This window comes from Gopherus flavomarginatus, chromosome 18 (assembly GCF_025201925.1).
Source record: "Gopherus flavomarginatus isolate rGopFla2 chromosome 18, rGopFla2.mat.asm, whole genome shotgun sequence".
NCBI classification, from domain to species: Eukaryota; Metazoa; Chordata; order Testudines; family Testudinidae; genus Gopherus; species Gopherus flavomarginatus.
In genome coordinates, this window is record NC_066634.1 from 18,776,041 (window position 1) to 18,790,402 (window position 14,362).

At 41.7% G+C, this 14,362-nt stretch overlaps 1 protein-coding gene across 1 annotated transcript in view; it reads left to right on the plus strand.

Moving 5' to 3' along the window:
* The window catches only part of PPP1R37 (protein phosphatase 1 regulatory subunit 37), a 158,503-nt gene that overhangs the window by 127,392 nt on the left and 16,749 nt on the right, over positions 1 to 14,362 (plus strand). The window contains exons 10-12 of the mRNA XM_050927774.1: positions 1,984 to 2,150; positions 4,369 to 5,341; positions 13,719 to 13,809. Of these exons, the coding sequence (XP_050783731.1) occupies positions 1,984 to 2,150; positions 4,369 to 5,341; positions 13,719 to 13,801 (1,223 nt within the window). The 3' untranslated portion in view covers positions 13,802 to 13,809. The remainder of the gene's footprint in view (positions 1 to 1,983; positions 2,151 to 4,368; positions 5,342 to 13,718; positions 13,810 to 14,362) is intronic.

Genomic DNA, 14,362 nt, shown 5'->3' on the forward strand with positions numbered 1-14,362 from the left:
CAGCTCCTCTAATTCTGGAGTACCTGTTACAGCTTTAGAAATTGTCCCTCAATTCCATCAAAGTTCACCTGGCTGCCCTAACAGCCTTCGACACTGCCATTGAAGGTTTCTCTTTGTTTGCTCACCCCACAACCACGAGATTTATGAAAGGCTTAGGGAATCTGCTCCCATAGGTAAAGGTTCCTACTTCTGTTTTGGACCTGAATTTGGTTCTCACGAAGCCCCAATTTAAACTGCTGGCCACCTGCTCCCTATTGAATTGATCAAGGAAAATAGCCTTCCTAGTGGCGATTACCTCAGCCCGCAGAGTCGGAGAGGTTGGGGCTTTAATGGAAGATCCCCCTTTCACAACATTTCACAAGGATAAGGTGTCCTTATGGCTGCATCCCAGGTTTCTCCCTAAAGTGACTTGTGAATTTCACCTGAATCAGACCGTATACCTGCTGGTTTTCCTCCCAAAACTGCATGCTTCCAACCAGAAGACTATTCTCCACACTCTGGATGACAAGAGGGCGTTATCCTTCTATCTGGATAGAACTTAATCATTTTGTAAAAATCCAAAGGACTCTTTCTTTTGATTGCAGACAAATCTAAGGGTTCCACCATTTCTACCCAGAGACTCTTGGAACGTATTTCCAAGTGTTTCATAGCTTGCTGCCAGGCTGTCGACATTCCACCCCCTACCAACATTTTGGCATACTCAACCAGATCACAATCTGTATCTATAGCTCTCCTTAAACATGTTCCCATTCCAGAAATCTGCAGAGCTGCTACACGGTCTTCGGTACATACTTTCTTTAGACACTGTGCCTTGGTGCATACCTCCAGGTCTGATGCGGCAATTGACAATGTAGATCTCTCGTCTGTGATGGACTCCATTCTGAAGTTTCCTTCTCCTACTAGGAATACTGCTTGGAAGTCACCAGGACTGGAGCACCCATAAGGACACTACTCGAAGAGAAGTGATTACTCACCCCGTGCAGTAACTGTGGTTCTTTGAGATGTGTGTCCCTATAAGTGCTCCACTACCTGCCCTCTTTTTCTCTGCTTTGGAGTTTCTTCTGAGAATGGTGGTACAGAAGGAACTGAGGGGGCAATTCACTCATACAGCATAATGTAGCCTTGGTGCAGGGCATGAAGATACCAGTGGCTCATGTGCAGGCCAAATGGATGTGGCTAAGGAAAATCTCTGATCAAGGGCACATTGCTCACCAAGAGTGGAGCACTCATAGGGGGACACGTCTCAAAGAACCACAGTTACTGCCCAGGGTGAGTAATCTCTTCTCAAAGTCTTACAAGACATGGTCCCTTCCACAAAGAGCCTATAGTCTATTTGCTTATGAAGCATCTAGGAGTTTTGGAATCCTTGTAATAAATTATTGGTATGTATAAATGAGGTTTCCAAACTGTACTTCAATGGCAATCTGAAAAGTGTCAGTTGCTATGTTAGATTTATACAGTTTCTTTCATCTTAAAGGATCCCACGTTACGTAAACTGCATATACAGGAAACAATTGAGTCCCCTCTGAAATGCAGGTACTTTTGATTTAGAAAACATCTGCATAACAGTGCATAAAAGAACACCTGGGTTTATGCCAGGAAGTGAAAAATACCATCTCCAAACTAGCAATTGGTGGAATGTAGGAAGGGAAAATGGCATTATAAAATTGAAATACAGCCAGAGCATCAGTGTTAACACGCTCACTTGGCAGACTTTTATTTATGGGTGACCAGGATGTTGTATTATCAATTTATTGAAAACAAATCGAGTTAATACTTAGATTTTTTGTAGAGCAGTTTGTTACAATAGCAAGAATCTGGACAAAATTCTGTAATGAGAAATGGGCCCCATCTCACTAAGCCTTGTCTAAAGTACGCAAGTAAGAACCTTTCCCTGTTGTTTATGGGGAGCATGTTGTGAGCCAGTTTCTTTTTCTTTTCCGTTGTCGTGGTTCATCATCGGAGATCTTTCTTCCCCTACAGGTGCTGTGGCAGTAGCAGAATTCATTGCAGAGAGTCCAAGGCTCCTTCGACTAGACCTGCGGGAGAATGAGATTAAAACGGGGGGTCTCATGGCATTGTCCTTGGCACTGAAGGTCAATCATTCTCTGCTCAGGCTAGACTTAGACAGGGAGCCGAAAAAGGAGTCTGTAAGTTGCACTGCATTTTTTGTGCCTATGAACTTTATGTGGTTCTAGACCAGGGGTAGGCAACCTATGGCACAGGTGCCGAAGGTGGCACGCAAGCTAATTTTCAGTGGCACTCACACTGCCTGATCCTGGCCACCAGTCCAGGGCGCTCTGCATGTTAGTTTAATTTTAAATGAAGCTTCTTAAACATTTTAAAAACCTTATTTACTTTACATACAACAATAGTTTAGTTCTATATTATAGACTTATAAAAAGAGACCTTCTAAAAACGTTCAAATGTATGACTAGCACGTGAAACCTTAAATTAGAGTGAATAAATGAAGACTCGGCACACCACCTCTGAAAGGTTGCCAAACCCTGTTCTAGACTGACATTACGTCTCCGAGAATATTCGTTCCCTCTCTCAAGCTACCCACCATAGCCAAGCCCATTCCTATAAACAACAGTGTTCTAAAGCTGGGTCTAGCAGAGAGATAAACTTCTGGGTGTCTTCTTTTTTTTTTTTTGGTGAGCAAAGGTGCTCCTCAGGGTCATTGTGCCTGTCTGTCTCCTCTGCCATAGCAGCATGTTGAAGGTAGACCAGTCCTTTGTCACATTCATCAGGGGCTTGTTACTTTGAAAGCTCCCAATGTCATGTCACATAATATGTCATGGGATGATAATGGAGTCCTAACTGAGCTGTTTACAGCTCCTTTTGAGTCACTTGATGCCTTTCAGCTCAGGCTTCCAATATGCAGAGTCATTTTCCTAGTGGCATTGACTTTGCTCACACAGCAAATGAGCTTGCTGTAGACTCTGGTATCTGCACACCCTCCAGTGGGCCATCATATGGTAATAGAGTTAATCAGTCAATCATTCTGCCAGTGTTTTCCCATATCAGTGTACCTGTGCAGGTGATTCTCCTCTTCACAAGCTGTAAAAAGGTCCTTTGGGTTCTTACCTACTCAGACAATCCACCAAGATTTTTCTCACTTAATGCTAATTCTGTAATTTCTGCTCTCTGAGAAAGCCATGTATCTAAATGGCTGGGAGACTCTCTCACTATACGGTCATATTGAGGCTTGTATATGGCAAAAGTCTGCTTCAGCAGACTTGATCTGTTCCCATCCTGGAGATTTTCAAGGCAGCCACAGGGGAATTCTTTGTATGCATTCAAAAAACACTATTGTTTTGATTCATAGACTCTAAGAGACTGTTGTGATCTTCTAGTCTGACCTTCTGTTCAGTGCAGGCCATGGCCATGATTAGGCCTCTAGATAGGAATCAAAATTTGATCTGTTAGAATTTTTCTGAGCTAGGGGCTTCCAGACTCTGATCTTTTACTATTTTTTACTCAGTTTTTGGAATACCTTTATGATCTTCTTTCCAATTTCTTAGCAAAGTCTCAGTATAACTATATTCTTCAAAACCTCAATGTATACCTTTTTATACCTTTTTTAAAAAATGTTAATTTTGGCTATTTTAAGATGTGTTAACCTTGGCTATGCTTCCTACATTGTGGTGTTTATTAATGTATCTTCAGCAAAATGATAGTTACTTACCGATTAATAATTGTTCTCTAAAGTTACCCATGACATCACTTGCCCACCAGTCATTCCATAGAGTTGTCAGTCCTTTCTATACCTATGGAAGTGATTTGACTTGTTATTTTTTTAGTATTTGCATTGCAATGGCACTCCAATCAGACCCCAAATCAGGATGAGCGAGGGTCCTCCCATCGCACTGCATCTTGAACACAGGGAGAGACAATCCCTGCCTCAGTGTTACAATTTAAAAAGGAGTCATTTTTAGAGAACAGAAGTTACAAATATGTAATTTTTTCATTCCATCTTGTATCAAGGCAGGAAAACAAAACAGGCTATTTATTGTAGTCACTTAATGAGAGAGCTTGACTACCTTTTAAAGCCAGAATCTATTGGCTTTGCTAACAGTCTCCTTGCTTTTAATCAATTACACTCAAATATAGTAGATGGATAGGTTATTCTTATAACTGCAACAGATATTTGCTGAAGTTTACTAGTTGGTTACCCACCCAAGTGGAGTTAAAGGTTTATCACTGTTCCCATATTCTCTGTGTAAGCAATTGGATAGCCCATAAAAATGGTGCAGAAATGGGTTTCTGCACCAAGATTGAGTCGTGCCGAGAGAGCTGCAAATATGGTATATGCTGTATCTCAAACTATCTGAAGTTTCAGCAGTGTTTCTCTCCCTCTTGCAGGTTAAGAGTTTTATTGAAACACAGAAGGCTCTTTTAGCTGAAATCCAAAATGGTTGCAAGCGCAACTTTATTCTGGCCAAAGAGAAAGAGGAGAAAGAACAGAAACTTCAGCAATCTGCCTCTATGCCAGAGATCACTATCACCGAGCCTATTGAGGAGGGACCTGGGGAAAACAGCCAAGGTGATGGCACAACAGCAACACCTGAAGAAGATGAAGTGGGGGAGACATTGGTGTCCAAAGAGAACAGGCGTACAGACAAGGCAATAAACAGTGACAAAGATGGGGTGACATATTCAGACTCTGACACAGATGATGAGGTAGACACTGGGTTAGTGACTAAAGATCTCAGTAAATCACAGAAACAAAATGATTCTGTTCATGTAGATAATGTGCCCCAGACATTTTTTTCTCCTGAAAAGACCAGGGATGCACTTAGCTCAGAGAACAGAACTACCCCTTCAAACATGGCTGAAGAAACAAAGTGTGAGCCCAAAGGAGGGGGAAACAAAGGGACTATACCAGGGGCTCAGGCACATGCTCTCTCTCAAGGAAATGAGAGGAGAATTTCTGTTTCCAGTCCTGGGCGAGGCCATAAAATCTTTGTAGTGACACGAGTGGAAAATCTACCAGACAAAACAGCAGAAAACACTACATGGCTGAAGGAGAATGTGAGTGACCTGCAAGGCAATGCAGTGAATCAGTCTAAACTGATTACTCAAACCCTACCTATGAAGACTGAATTTTTGGACTTGCAGGCAAATGGGACTGTTTCCAAGTTGGCTGCCAACTTGGAAAATGCGCCATCGGCAGGAACCTCTGGATCAGTTTCAGAAAAGATGAACTCTGGTTCGTGTGAGAATACAGTCCATGAAACTCCGCTTCCTAATGGGCTAAAGACAGAATTTGTTCATGTGCTACCAGATACATCCTCAGGTTGTGATGGGAAAATGGGGAGCTGTGCTGTCGAGCATGGTAAGACTGCTTTACGTTATTCTAGAATTTTATCCTCTGTTGTGCTGAACTTGGATCTTCAAAACAAAGTGATTTCTGATCCGTGTTTCCTCAGCTCATAGTCTTGATAGCCAATTAAAAAAACATTTCAAAAGTCTCTCTCTTGGGGCTAGTGCAGGATTGTTCCCTATTCTATTTTCTGCCGTGTTTTCGCTCATCTAATTCTGAATATTCCAAGCTTCTTCCACCACTATTCTATGAATTTATTCATGGTCTCATGGTCAAAAGGTTTTTCCCAGTTCAGCCTGAATTGTGTCCTGTTATACCTAGCTATACTTGTTTAATTTATTTTTAAGGCAACTATGATCATCTAGTTTGACCTCCTGCATAACACAGATCAGAGATTCCCGCAGGAAATTATTTTTCCCTTCTATATGAGTGAACGTTATCAGTCCTACTAGCTTGGGGCTGTAGTTCTAGAGCATCTCTTTTACATGGACATTGTATTTTGCGAACTAAGCCAGTGGCTTTCAACCATTAACACAGCATGATTCCATGTCTACAAGAAAAAAGTGTTGGGACCCCGTCACATCTACCTCAAAGAGAAGGGTGAGTGTTCTCATCCCCCCTTGCCCGGTTCACAATCACCCTGATGGCTGAGACCTCATTTGTTTTAGGAACATATTCAGTTCTAATTTAATTTAAAGCCTCCAAATGACCACTTGCCTCAGTAAGCTCTTGCCGTGGTTACTGACTGTGTCCTCTTAAACAGTTTTCATTTTGTTTTGGTTTTATGCCGTTCAAATAAAGGTACTGTAGATTTAATGATCTAGACATGAAGATACGGTTTGTTACATTCACCTATTAAGGGCTCCCAAGGATCAAGGTTTGCAAGATATAGTAGAAAAGCCTGTGTGGACCTTATGGTTTGGGGAGACCACAGAGAACAGTTCTTTGAACTTCTCTGTCAGACAAGGGGAAGTTAGAAGTACTACTACTTTTCTTCAAGCTCTCTAGAAGGGGATGCTAAGTAGTTTGGGTCCTTTCACCATCTTCCAGACAGAGCCAGTTATCCTAACAGAAAGTCCCCTAATGATTGTCTAGCTACCTTGCAGGATCACAATAGCAAGGGCAGCTTCAGTATTTCCATGAGGGGATGACCCAACTGCTATGATTAGTGACTCTTAGTCGTCTGGCAGTGCAATAGTTTCTCTTCCTTCTGTGTCCGAGATACTACTGTCACATTGTCCAGAAACATGATAGCAGGGAAAAAGTTTCAAACCACCACAGAAGACCAGGTATGTTTTGAGGCTGTCATTCCATTTCCTGCCTGAGAAGTATGTCCTGGGATCTACCTAGCTATGTTCCTCACTAGCGTGCTGTCAAAGGCTCTAGTCTGCGCAGAGATGATAGTGCCAGTTCTTCACTGACTGTTGCAGGTGACTATCTACAGGAAAACAGCAGGGATTAGCTATAATACTATAGATAGCTGTGACTAGCACTGTGCTTTCCTCAAGCTTCCTTGCAGAACGTTTAGCAAGGGGCTATGCAATTCCTTCTTCTCTGACCATATGTCAAAGCCTCTGGCCCATTTCTTGACCCAATCTGCCCTGGGATCAGAAGTCAGGCTCTTTTTTTCTTTCTAAGGGTTGGATGATGCTTGCACAATATTAAAATAAATATAAATATGCTGGTTAATAAAATTATCCACGTGCCTTGGAACACATGCCATCACCCCTTGTGCATGACTTTTTAGTATTTTTATATATTGTGTATTATGTTAACACCTAGATGCCCTACCCAAGGACTAGGACCCCATTATGCTAGGCATGATTCAAATACAGAACAGAAGGGTGCAGCAAGAGCTTACATTCTGATAGGGGAAAAGGAGAAGGGACTTGTGGGATAGGAAGGTGAGCTGAGGGGTGAGGGAAGGTGCAGGAATATTACTGATGAACCTGGGAAGCTGAGTAACACATACTGCCTCGTCAGCCGCCATGGAACCTACATGATGCATATCAAAAGCTCAGATTTTTCTTCCAGAATAGAAGAGACAAGAGCTTTTCCCACGGAGTGACTTGGGGTCTTGGGAGGTGCAGCATTGCTGGGGTGTTCTGGTTGGCCCAGAGCTCCTCTGACTGCGGTGGCGGGGGGTGGCTCAGGGCTCCAGCTGACCTGGGGCTTCTCCAGCCACAGAGTAGTGGGGCTTGGGGCTCCAGCTGCAGGGAAATAGGGGAGCTCGGGGCTCTGGCTGTGGAAGGAGTGCAAGCAGAAGGGATGGAGCCAGGGGCTAGCCTCCCCAAATGTGGGGCTCCACCCACTACCTATGCCAACTCCCATTGACTCCAGCAAGAGCTAGATTTGTGCATCCTCTGGAATCCTCAGTCACCATAAAGAATGTAGTTCACTTATTTCATGGGTCTGTTGGCTTTGTAGGGCTGGCACTAGAAGCCCTTAGTTTTATTGTTATTATTGTAACATTTAGAGGCCCAGTCAGGATAAGGGCCTCTTTGTGCTTCTTTTGTCACTGCAGTCAGCATGTCAAAGGCTTATGGAGATAGGGGGTATATGAGTTGGGTAAGAAGTTGCCTTCTGGACACTTAAAGCTGTCCTCTCTAACTAAAGCTAACCTTGAGAGCTTACATCCTTTCTGCGCTCTGCTTTCTGTTCCTGCCTCATGGAAATAGAAAATGACTTGCCCAGACCTTCTCTCAACCCAAATACTTCCCAAAGGAGGCCACCTGGCCATACAAGAAACCTGGCTTTGATTTCCAATCCTAACATCATTTTTTGGGCCAGCCATAGCTGGAAGTGCTCTGCATTGCTGGTTACATCTGGAGTCTTTCACTCCCTTGGCAAAACAGTGCTCAGTCCTTAGGGTGGAAGTTTCCAGTGTCACTCTGTAGTAACCTGTCGGACCAGTGTAAGGGACATTCAGCTTTGTAAACTAATTTCTAAAATTACCATTTCTGATAGCTCACTCTTTAAACAGGTCATAGCATTTTTTTTTAAAGAAGATTGCTTTTATAACTAGTTTTTATGATGGCTTTTTTTCATTCTCGATGATGATTTTCTAAAAGAGATGGTCTAATTCAGACAGGAATTATTTTGGGAGTTCTATAGCCTGTGTTATGCAGGAGGTCAGATTAGGTGATAGTGGGCTTTTCTGCCCTTGGAATCTGAATCTATAAGGGTTGCTTAGTCAGGGAGAAGCTGCCTAGCTGACCATAGAAGGGAAATAGTAGCCATTCCTCTACGCATGGTGCTGTCAAATGCCCAGAGTAAACAAATGAGAAGCATAGAAACTTTTCCCCAATAACTGGATTTTAGGCATCATAGGCTCCAGTCCTGAAAACACACACAATCAACTCTTAGCATGTGAGTAGGCACATTAAACTCAAAGGATTGCTCACTTGCTTGAAGCTGAGCATGTACACAAGTGTTTGCAGGCTATGTGCTTGAGTGTGCAGTTTGCTGTAATCTGCAAAATAGCGTGCTGTTGGGAATGAGTATGCTCTATTTTTTCTTCTAGACTGCTCAGACTAGTCAGAAATAGTGTTTATTGAGCTAATTTAGCCTGCCTTTCTACATGCAAATTATCTGTGAACTGACTGATTTTTAGGAGTACATTTATTTGTGATGGTTTGATCTTTCTTCATTCCTCTGTATGAAAATATGCCTACAGATGGTGGTTGGTCAGAAATGTAGGTTCAAATGCTTGTCATCTATACGGGGGCCTGAAGACAAGTGTGTGTAATTGTTCATTATGTAACCCAGGTGTGACCAGATGCTTGGGATGGACCACATTAAGAATGCCGCACTCAGGGCAGACCGCAGGAAACAAGGCAAACAATCCCCAAAACTAGTAGTAGATTTATACTTAGTCACCAAGCCAGTAATAAAAGAGCTTCAGCAGTACCACACTAGTTAACCAGAAGCCAAATACTGTCCCCTGTTTAGGCATTCCAGCCCTTGGCTCCCATCCAGATGAACAAATAATGTAGTGAGAGGTTATTGAAAACTCAGTTCACCATATGTGAGGTTCTACTAATCCCAAAGGATAAGACTTATCTCCAGGTCCATATACAGCTCAGACCTTACCCAAATACCTTGCTGTCAGCCAATCCTAATAAACTAAGTAAAGATTTATTAAAAAAATAAGAGACTTATAAATAGTTAATGGATTATATGCATACAAATGATGGCAAAGTCCTCATATCAGATTTGTAGCAGTGATGGAATAGACTGCTGGCTTGCAAAAGCCTCTCTGGTATTTACCAAAAGATTAGAAGGTCTTTGGTCCATAGTTCAAGATGCTCCTTTTTGTTGTAAATCCACAGTCCAGGGAATTAGAACAGGAAAGAGGCAAAATGGAGATGTCTTAGGTGCCTTTTATACCCTCTGCCACGAGCCTGGAAATGTACTGTCCCAAACAAAGCCCGTAGCCACTCTGTATGGAAAGTTACTGGCCCAAGATGGAGTCTTAGGTCACATGAGCAAATCACATGCCACTGTGTGTTTTACTGAATCACATGAGATACAGATACATAGCCAATATTGATAACTTCAGATGCAAAGATGATACATGCAGATAAACAGGATAATCATACTTCGCAATTCATTACTTTTCTATTGATAGCTTAAATGACATACTTTGTATAAGACTTATGGAAATTGTGTAACGGTAATATAGATGGTCACCTTATACTCCAGTATATTACCCCTTCTGCTTAACAATCTGTCCTAACTTGTATTTATCTCAGACACTCTGCCTCCTTTCCCCATACTCAAAGAAGAACTCTGCGAAGCTTGAAAGATTGTACCTTCCAGCAACAGAATTTAGTCAAATAAAAGATATTACGTCACTCACCTTATCTCTCTCATATCCTGGGAGCAGCATGGCTACAACACTGCATAAAGCCTTTAATCTAGAAGACAAAGGCATGATAAGATCCAGTGATCAGAACCTGAAATTAGATAAATTAGATTTAGAAGTAAGGAGCACATTTTTACCAGTGAGAATACTTAACCATTGGAACAACATACCTAGACACTTGGTGGATTTTCCACACTAGGAGTCTTTAAATGAAGATTGGATGTCTTTCTAAAATGTTTGCTCTAGCTCCACCAGAATTTATGAGCTTCATGACAGAATGAGAGGATGAAATTCTTTGGCCTGTGTCATGTAGGAGGTGAGACTAGATGATCAGAATGCTTTCTCCTTTTCCTTAAAATCTATGAACTTTCTTTCTTTTAATATTCTGTAATCCCCTTTCCTCAGCTGGGAAACAAATGAGTGGTCACTTGAATTGTATAACATCTCCTCTGATATCGTGACATGACAATGTGTCCGTTGGTCTATAATGAAAATGCATCATCTTGCCCCCTCTGGCAGAGCAGTTTGCAATGTGTGATGGGTTGGACCCCCCTTCTGGGATGCCACCTGATGTACTGGGGTTTCACTGAGCCTGTCCTGCTCCGCGAGCCTGGATTCCCTTTCCCTGTTTTCCTGAATTAGGCTTTCCGGCTTCTTGCAGCGCGCACACACACAGGTAGGGCCAAATCCAGCTGCAGACACAGACTGAAGTCAGCTCTGTGTGAGAGGATTCACCCAGCACTCACGTGCACACCCTGTTCAGGAATAAACCCAAAATAATATTGTCTTGTACTGTATAAAAAGATCTGCATACTGCAAGCTCATAAGAATTCGCCCTCTCCCTCAATGTGAAGAGAAAGATATGTACTTCTTGCTCTCCACCCCCCAGTTAGAAATTGCACAAACTGGGTTTAATAATAAACAGAACAAATTGATTAACTATAAAAGGCAGATTTTAAATGATTATAAGGGATAGCAAACAGAACAAAGCAGATTACTGGGCAAATAAAACAAAACACGCATACTAAGCTTAAGATCTTAAAGAGACTAGTTTCAAGAAGTAATTTCTCACCCTAAATGTTGTTTTAGGTAAGTTGCAGAGTTCTAGTTATTTGTTCTTACAGGCTAGACCCCTGTCTCAGTCTGGACTCACCCCTGCCCTTCCTTTCAGGTTAGTTCCTTTGTCCCTTTAGTTTCTATCAGCAGTCCTTCTTCTGGGGTAGGCAATGGAGGAGAGTCTAGATTAACCCCCTCCCGAGCCTTAAAAAGGATGTACCTAAGGCAGGAAATCTTTTTGATACCCATCCTCCTACAGAGGAAAAGTACCAGCAGTGTCCAAGGTGGTATTTTTTTGTATCGGAGGATGATATCACCGGACCTGGTAGTGTCACAGCTGCATCTCAGGAAGGAAAAAGATTAATATCGTCACAGTCTTATTGTTTCTTCCGAATGGCCTATCAAGGCTGTGATGGCCGGTTCTCTGGTGGGTGTCTCCTAAATACACCCACAGTTGTAATTGTTACATGCGTAACTTTAGATACAGAAATGATACATGCATACAAATTGGATAATCACATTGAGTAAATCATAACCTTTCCAATGATATCTTACATGTGCCATCTTGCATAAAATACCTTAGTTATGCCATATTCATATCATAAACATATTTCTATGAAGAACATGGTTTGTAACATCAGTTTGTTTACAGACTCTTATTTCTTTTGAGTGTGATATTTCACTTCCTATTTGATAAAAACAACTGACCGCTTCTAGTTTAAGATAAAGGAAACACTTAGACTCTGGATACTGTAGATGCCAAAAAGATCTAATTCCCACCATCCGTACATCCCATAAGATATGGTCGACCTTGGCACGCCAGCACACATTCCATCTCATCTTATGTAACAGGCCCAGTCTTGGATACTTCCATGCTAAAAATCGGGGAGGAAGACAATAATGTGGGAAAACTGAATGGAATACACCATACCATATATAACCCAATTAATAACTGAGGACCAGATCACACTGTTTACTTCTCTCCAACAACAGTAATGTCCACTTCAGAACTTCACCTGGAAGTATTTGTGCTGCTGAAGCGTAAGAACTTCTCAGATTTTGTAGAGAGCTATCCTATTTCCCCAGACTGGAAGCTACACTGTATGAAACTCACCAAAGCATTAATACAGATGTTTATACAGAGACAAAAATGTAACCAAGAATCGACAATAGAAATCTCTTCCCCCTCCACACCGCCACCAGTGGAATAGAGCAACCCAAGAGGTTAAGGAAGCAACCTTGGACCTCTGATTCTGTCTCCACAAAAATCATCTTTTGAGTACATGGGCCTCTCCAAGGACTTGAGAAAATCAAAGCTGTCCCCAGTGATTTGACGTTGGAGGTGTGGAGGCGAAGGAGAAGTGTTGGTCATGCCCTATTGTTTTAACTTCTGGGATGGCATTAAAACCAGAATAAACATGCTCGTAGAGACTTCACTTGACTTTAAAGTAGGTACCTTTGTCCTGGGTCATATACCTAATAAATGGAGGCTATTAACATACCAAAGGGGAAAATTACACAGAGCTTTATTGTCCATTTTTGCTATCTTGGAAAAGTACATCCTCATTCCCTCGCTAGGCACAAAGTCTGGTGTAATGAACTGGCAGACCTGGCTGCGAAGAAAGAGATCACATACAATAGATGGGAAAACCCTGGGAAAATGTGGGTCAGTTTCCTCGAACTGATCAAGTAAAGAACCCTGCAGGAGGCCTCGATTAAAGCAGGTGTATAGATACACACACTTCCCCTTGATTTCTTCTCTCCATTTCACGTTTTTCCCCTTTTGATTTTGATTTCTTCAATTTTTGTTTGGTCTCTTGTTTTTGAATTTTTTTTATGTGCCATTAAAAAAAAAAAGTGCTTGGAGTATTACAGTTAATATGTGGGAATCCAAGCACTGTGTAAATATCTTGGTCTTTTCTTTTTTCTGATGCATAGTACTCTTTTTACTTGTGTAATAGATTGTCATATTGTCTAAAACTAGTTTGGTTTATTATGAGAAACAAGATTTGAAAATGTTTAATAAATTTTAAAAAAGACAAGACCCTTCAGGTCAGCATTCCTAGTGGCTTTAAATGAGAGGGATCTATATTTTTATTGAATGGAGTGAGAATGGCATTACTTTGCAGTGAGTGAGCGCCACATAGGGTATTTGGGTGAAGTTGTAGCGCTTGTGTTATATAGGAGGTCTGATGAGATGATGTAATAGTTGCTTCTGTAATTAAACGCTAGGAAATTCTTAACCTTTGATTGCTTTGTCTCTTTGCACCAGTCTTTTTATAAATTAATACAATAAGATGGAAACAACCTTATGTCTGAGCACTTACTCCTAGTCCATCCCAGGCTTCCCAATTGACGTGCCCTACCGATCCCAGATTTGGGGAGTGACATGGTGCTTGTTTCTTAATGAGAATTAATTGGTCTTAAGGTTGCTGATTAACGAGGTTCATCCTTGTTTGTTTTCAGAATTAAACTGCTCCAAGAATGAGAAGGAGCTGGAGGCATTGCTCCTGGAAGCAAGTCAAGAGACAGGGCAGGAGCCACTGTGACACTTTAGGTAAGGAAACTTTCTGGTCGCTGACGTAAGAGAATCAAGACAGAAGGAAACTAGAGTTTCTGAAAGCTGCTACTGTTTCTGTGACAAAGAGAACAAAGTTTTTTTTTTTTTCCTCCACCGTTTTATCTACAACGTCCTAGTTGCCAGAATAGCTCTGGGTCTGAGACAGGCTGGTGAATCTGTGCTAGCTTCATTCAGACACAGTCAAGGATGTCTGTAATAAAAACACACTCTAGACCTAGGTCAACCTGACTTCACACGCCCAAAATATTTTTCCTGTGCAAAAAATAGCATGTGATCATGTAATTGTGTCACAGTGCATACGCATAAGGAGGTGGCAGGGTTAGTGTTACACAGGCTTTCCTTGTGGTATTTCCTAACTTCTGAGGGCCTGACTTTACCACCCGAATATCATGGTTTCAGTGCGGTTTTTTGTAGATCATTTATTTATATCAGTGGTTTTCAACCTTCTTTCATCTCTGAACCCCTGAAAAATTTCAGATGGAGGTGTGTATTCCTTTGGAAATCTTAGATACAGTCTGCAGACCCCAGG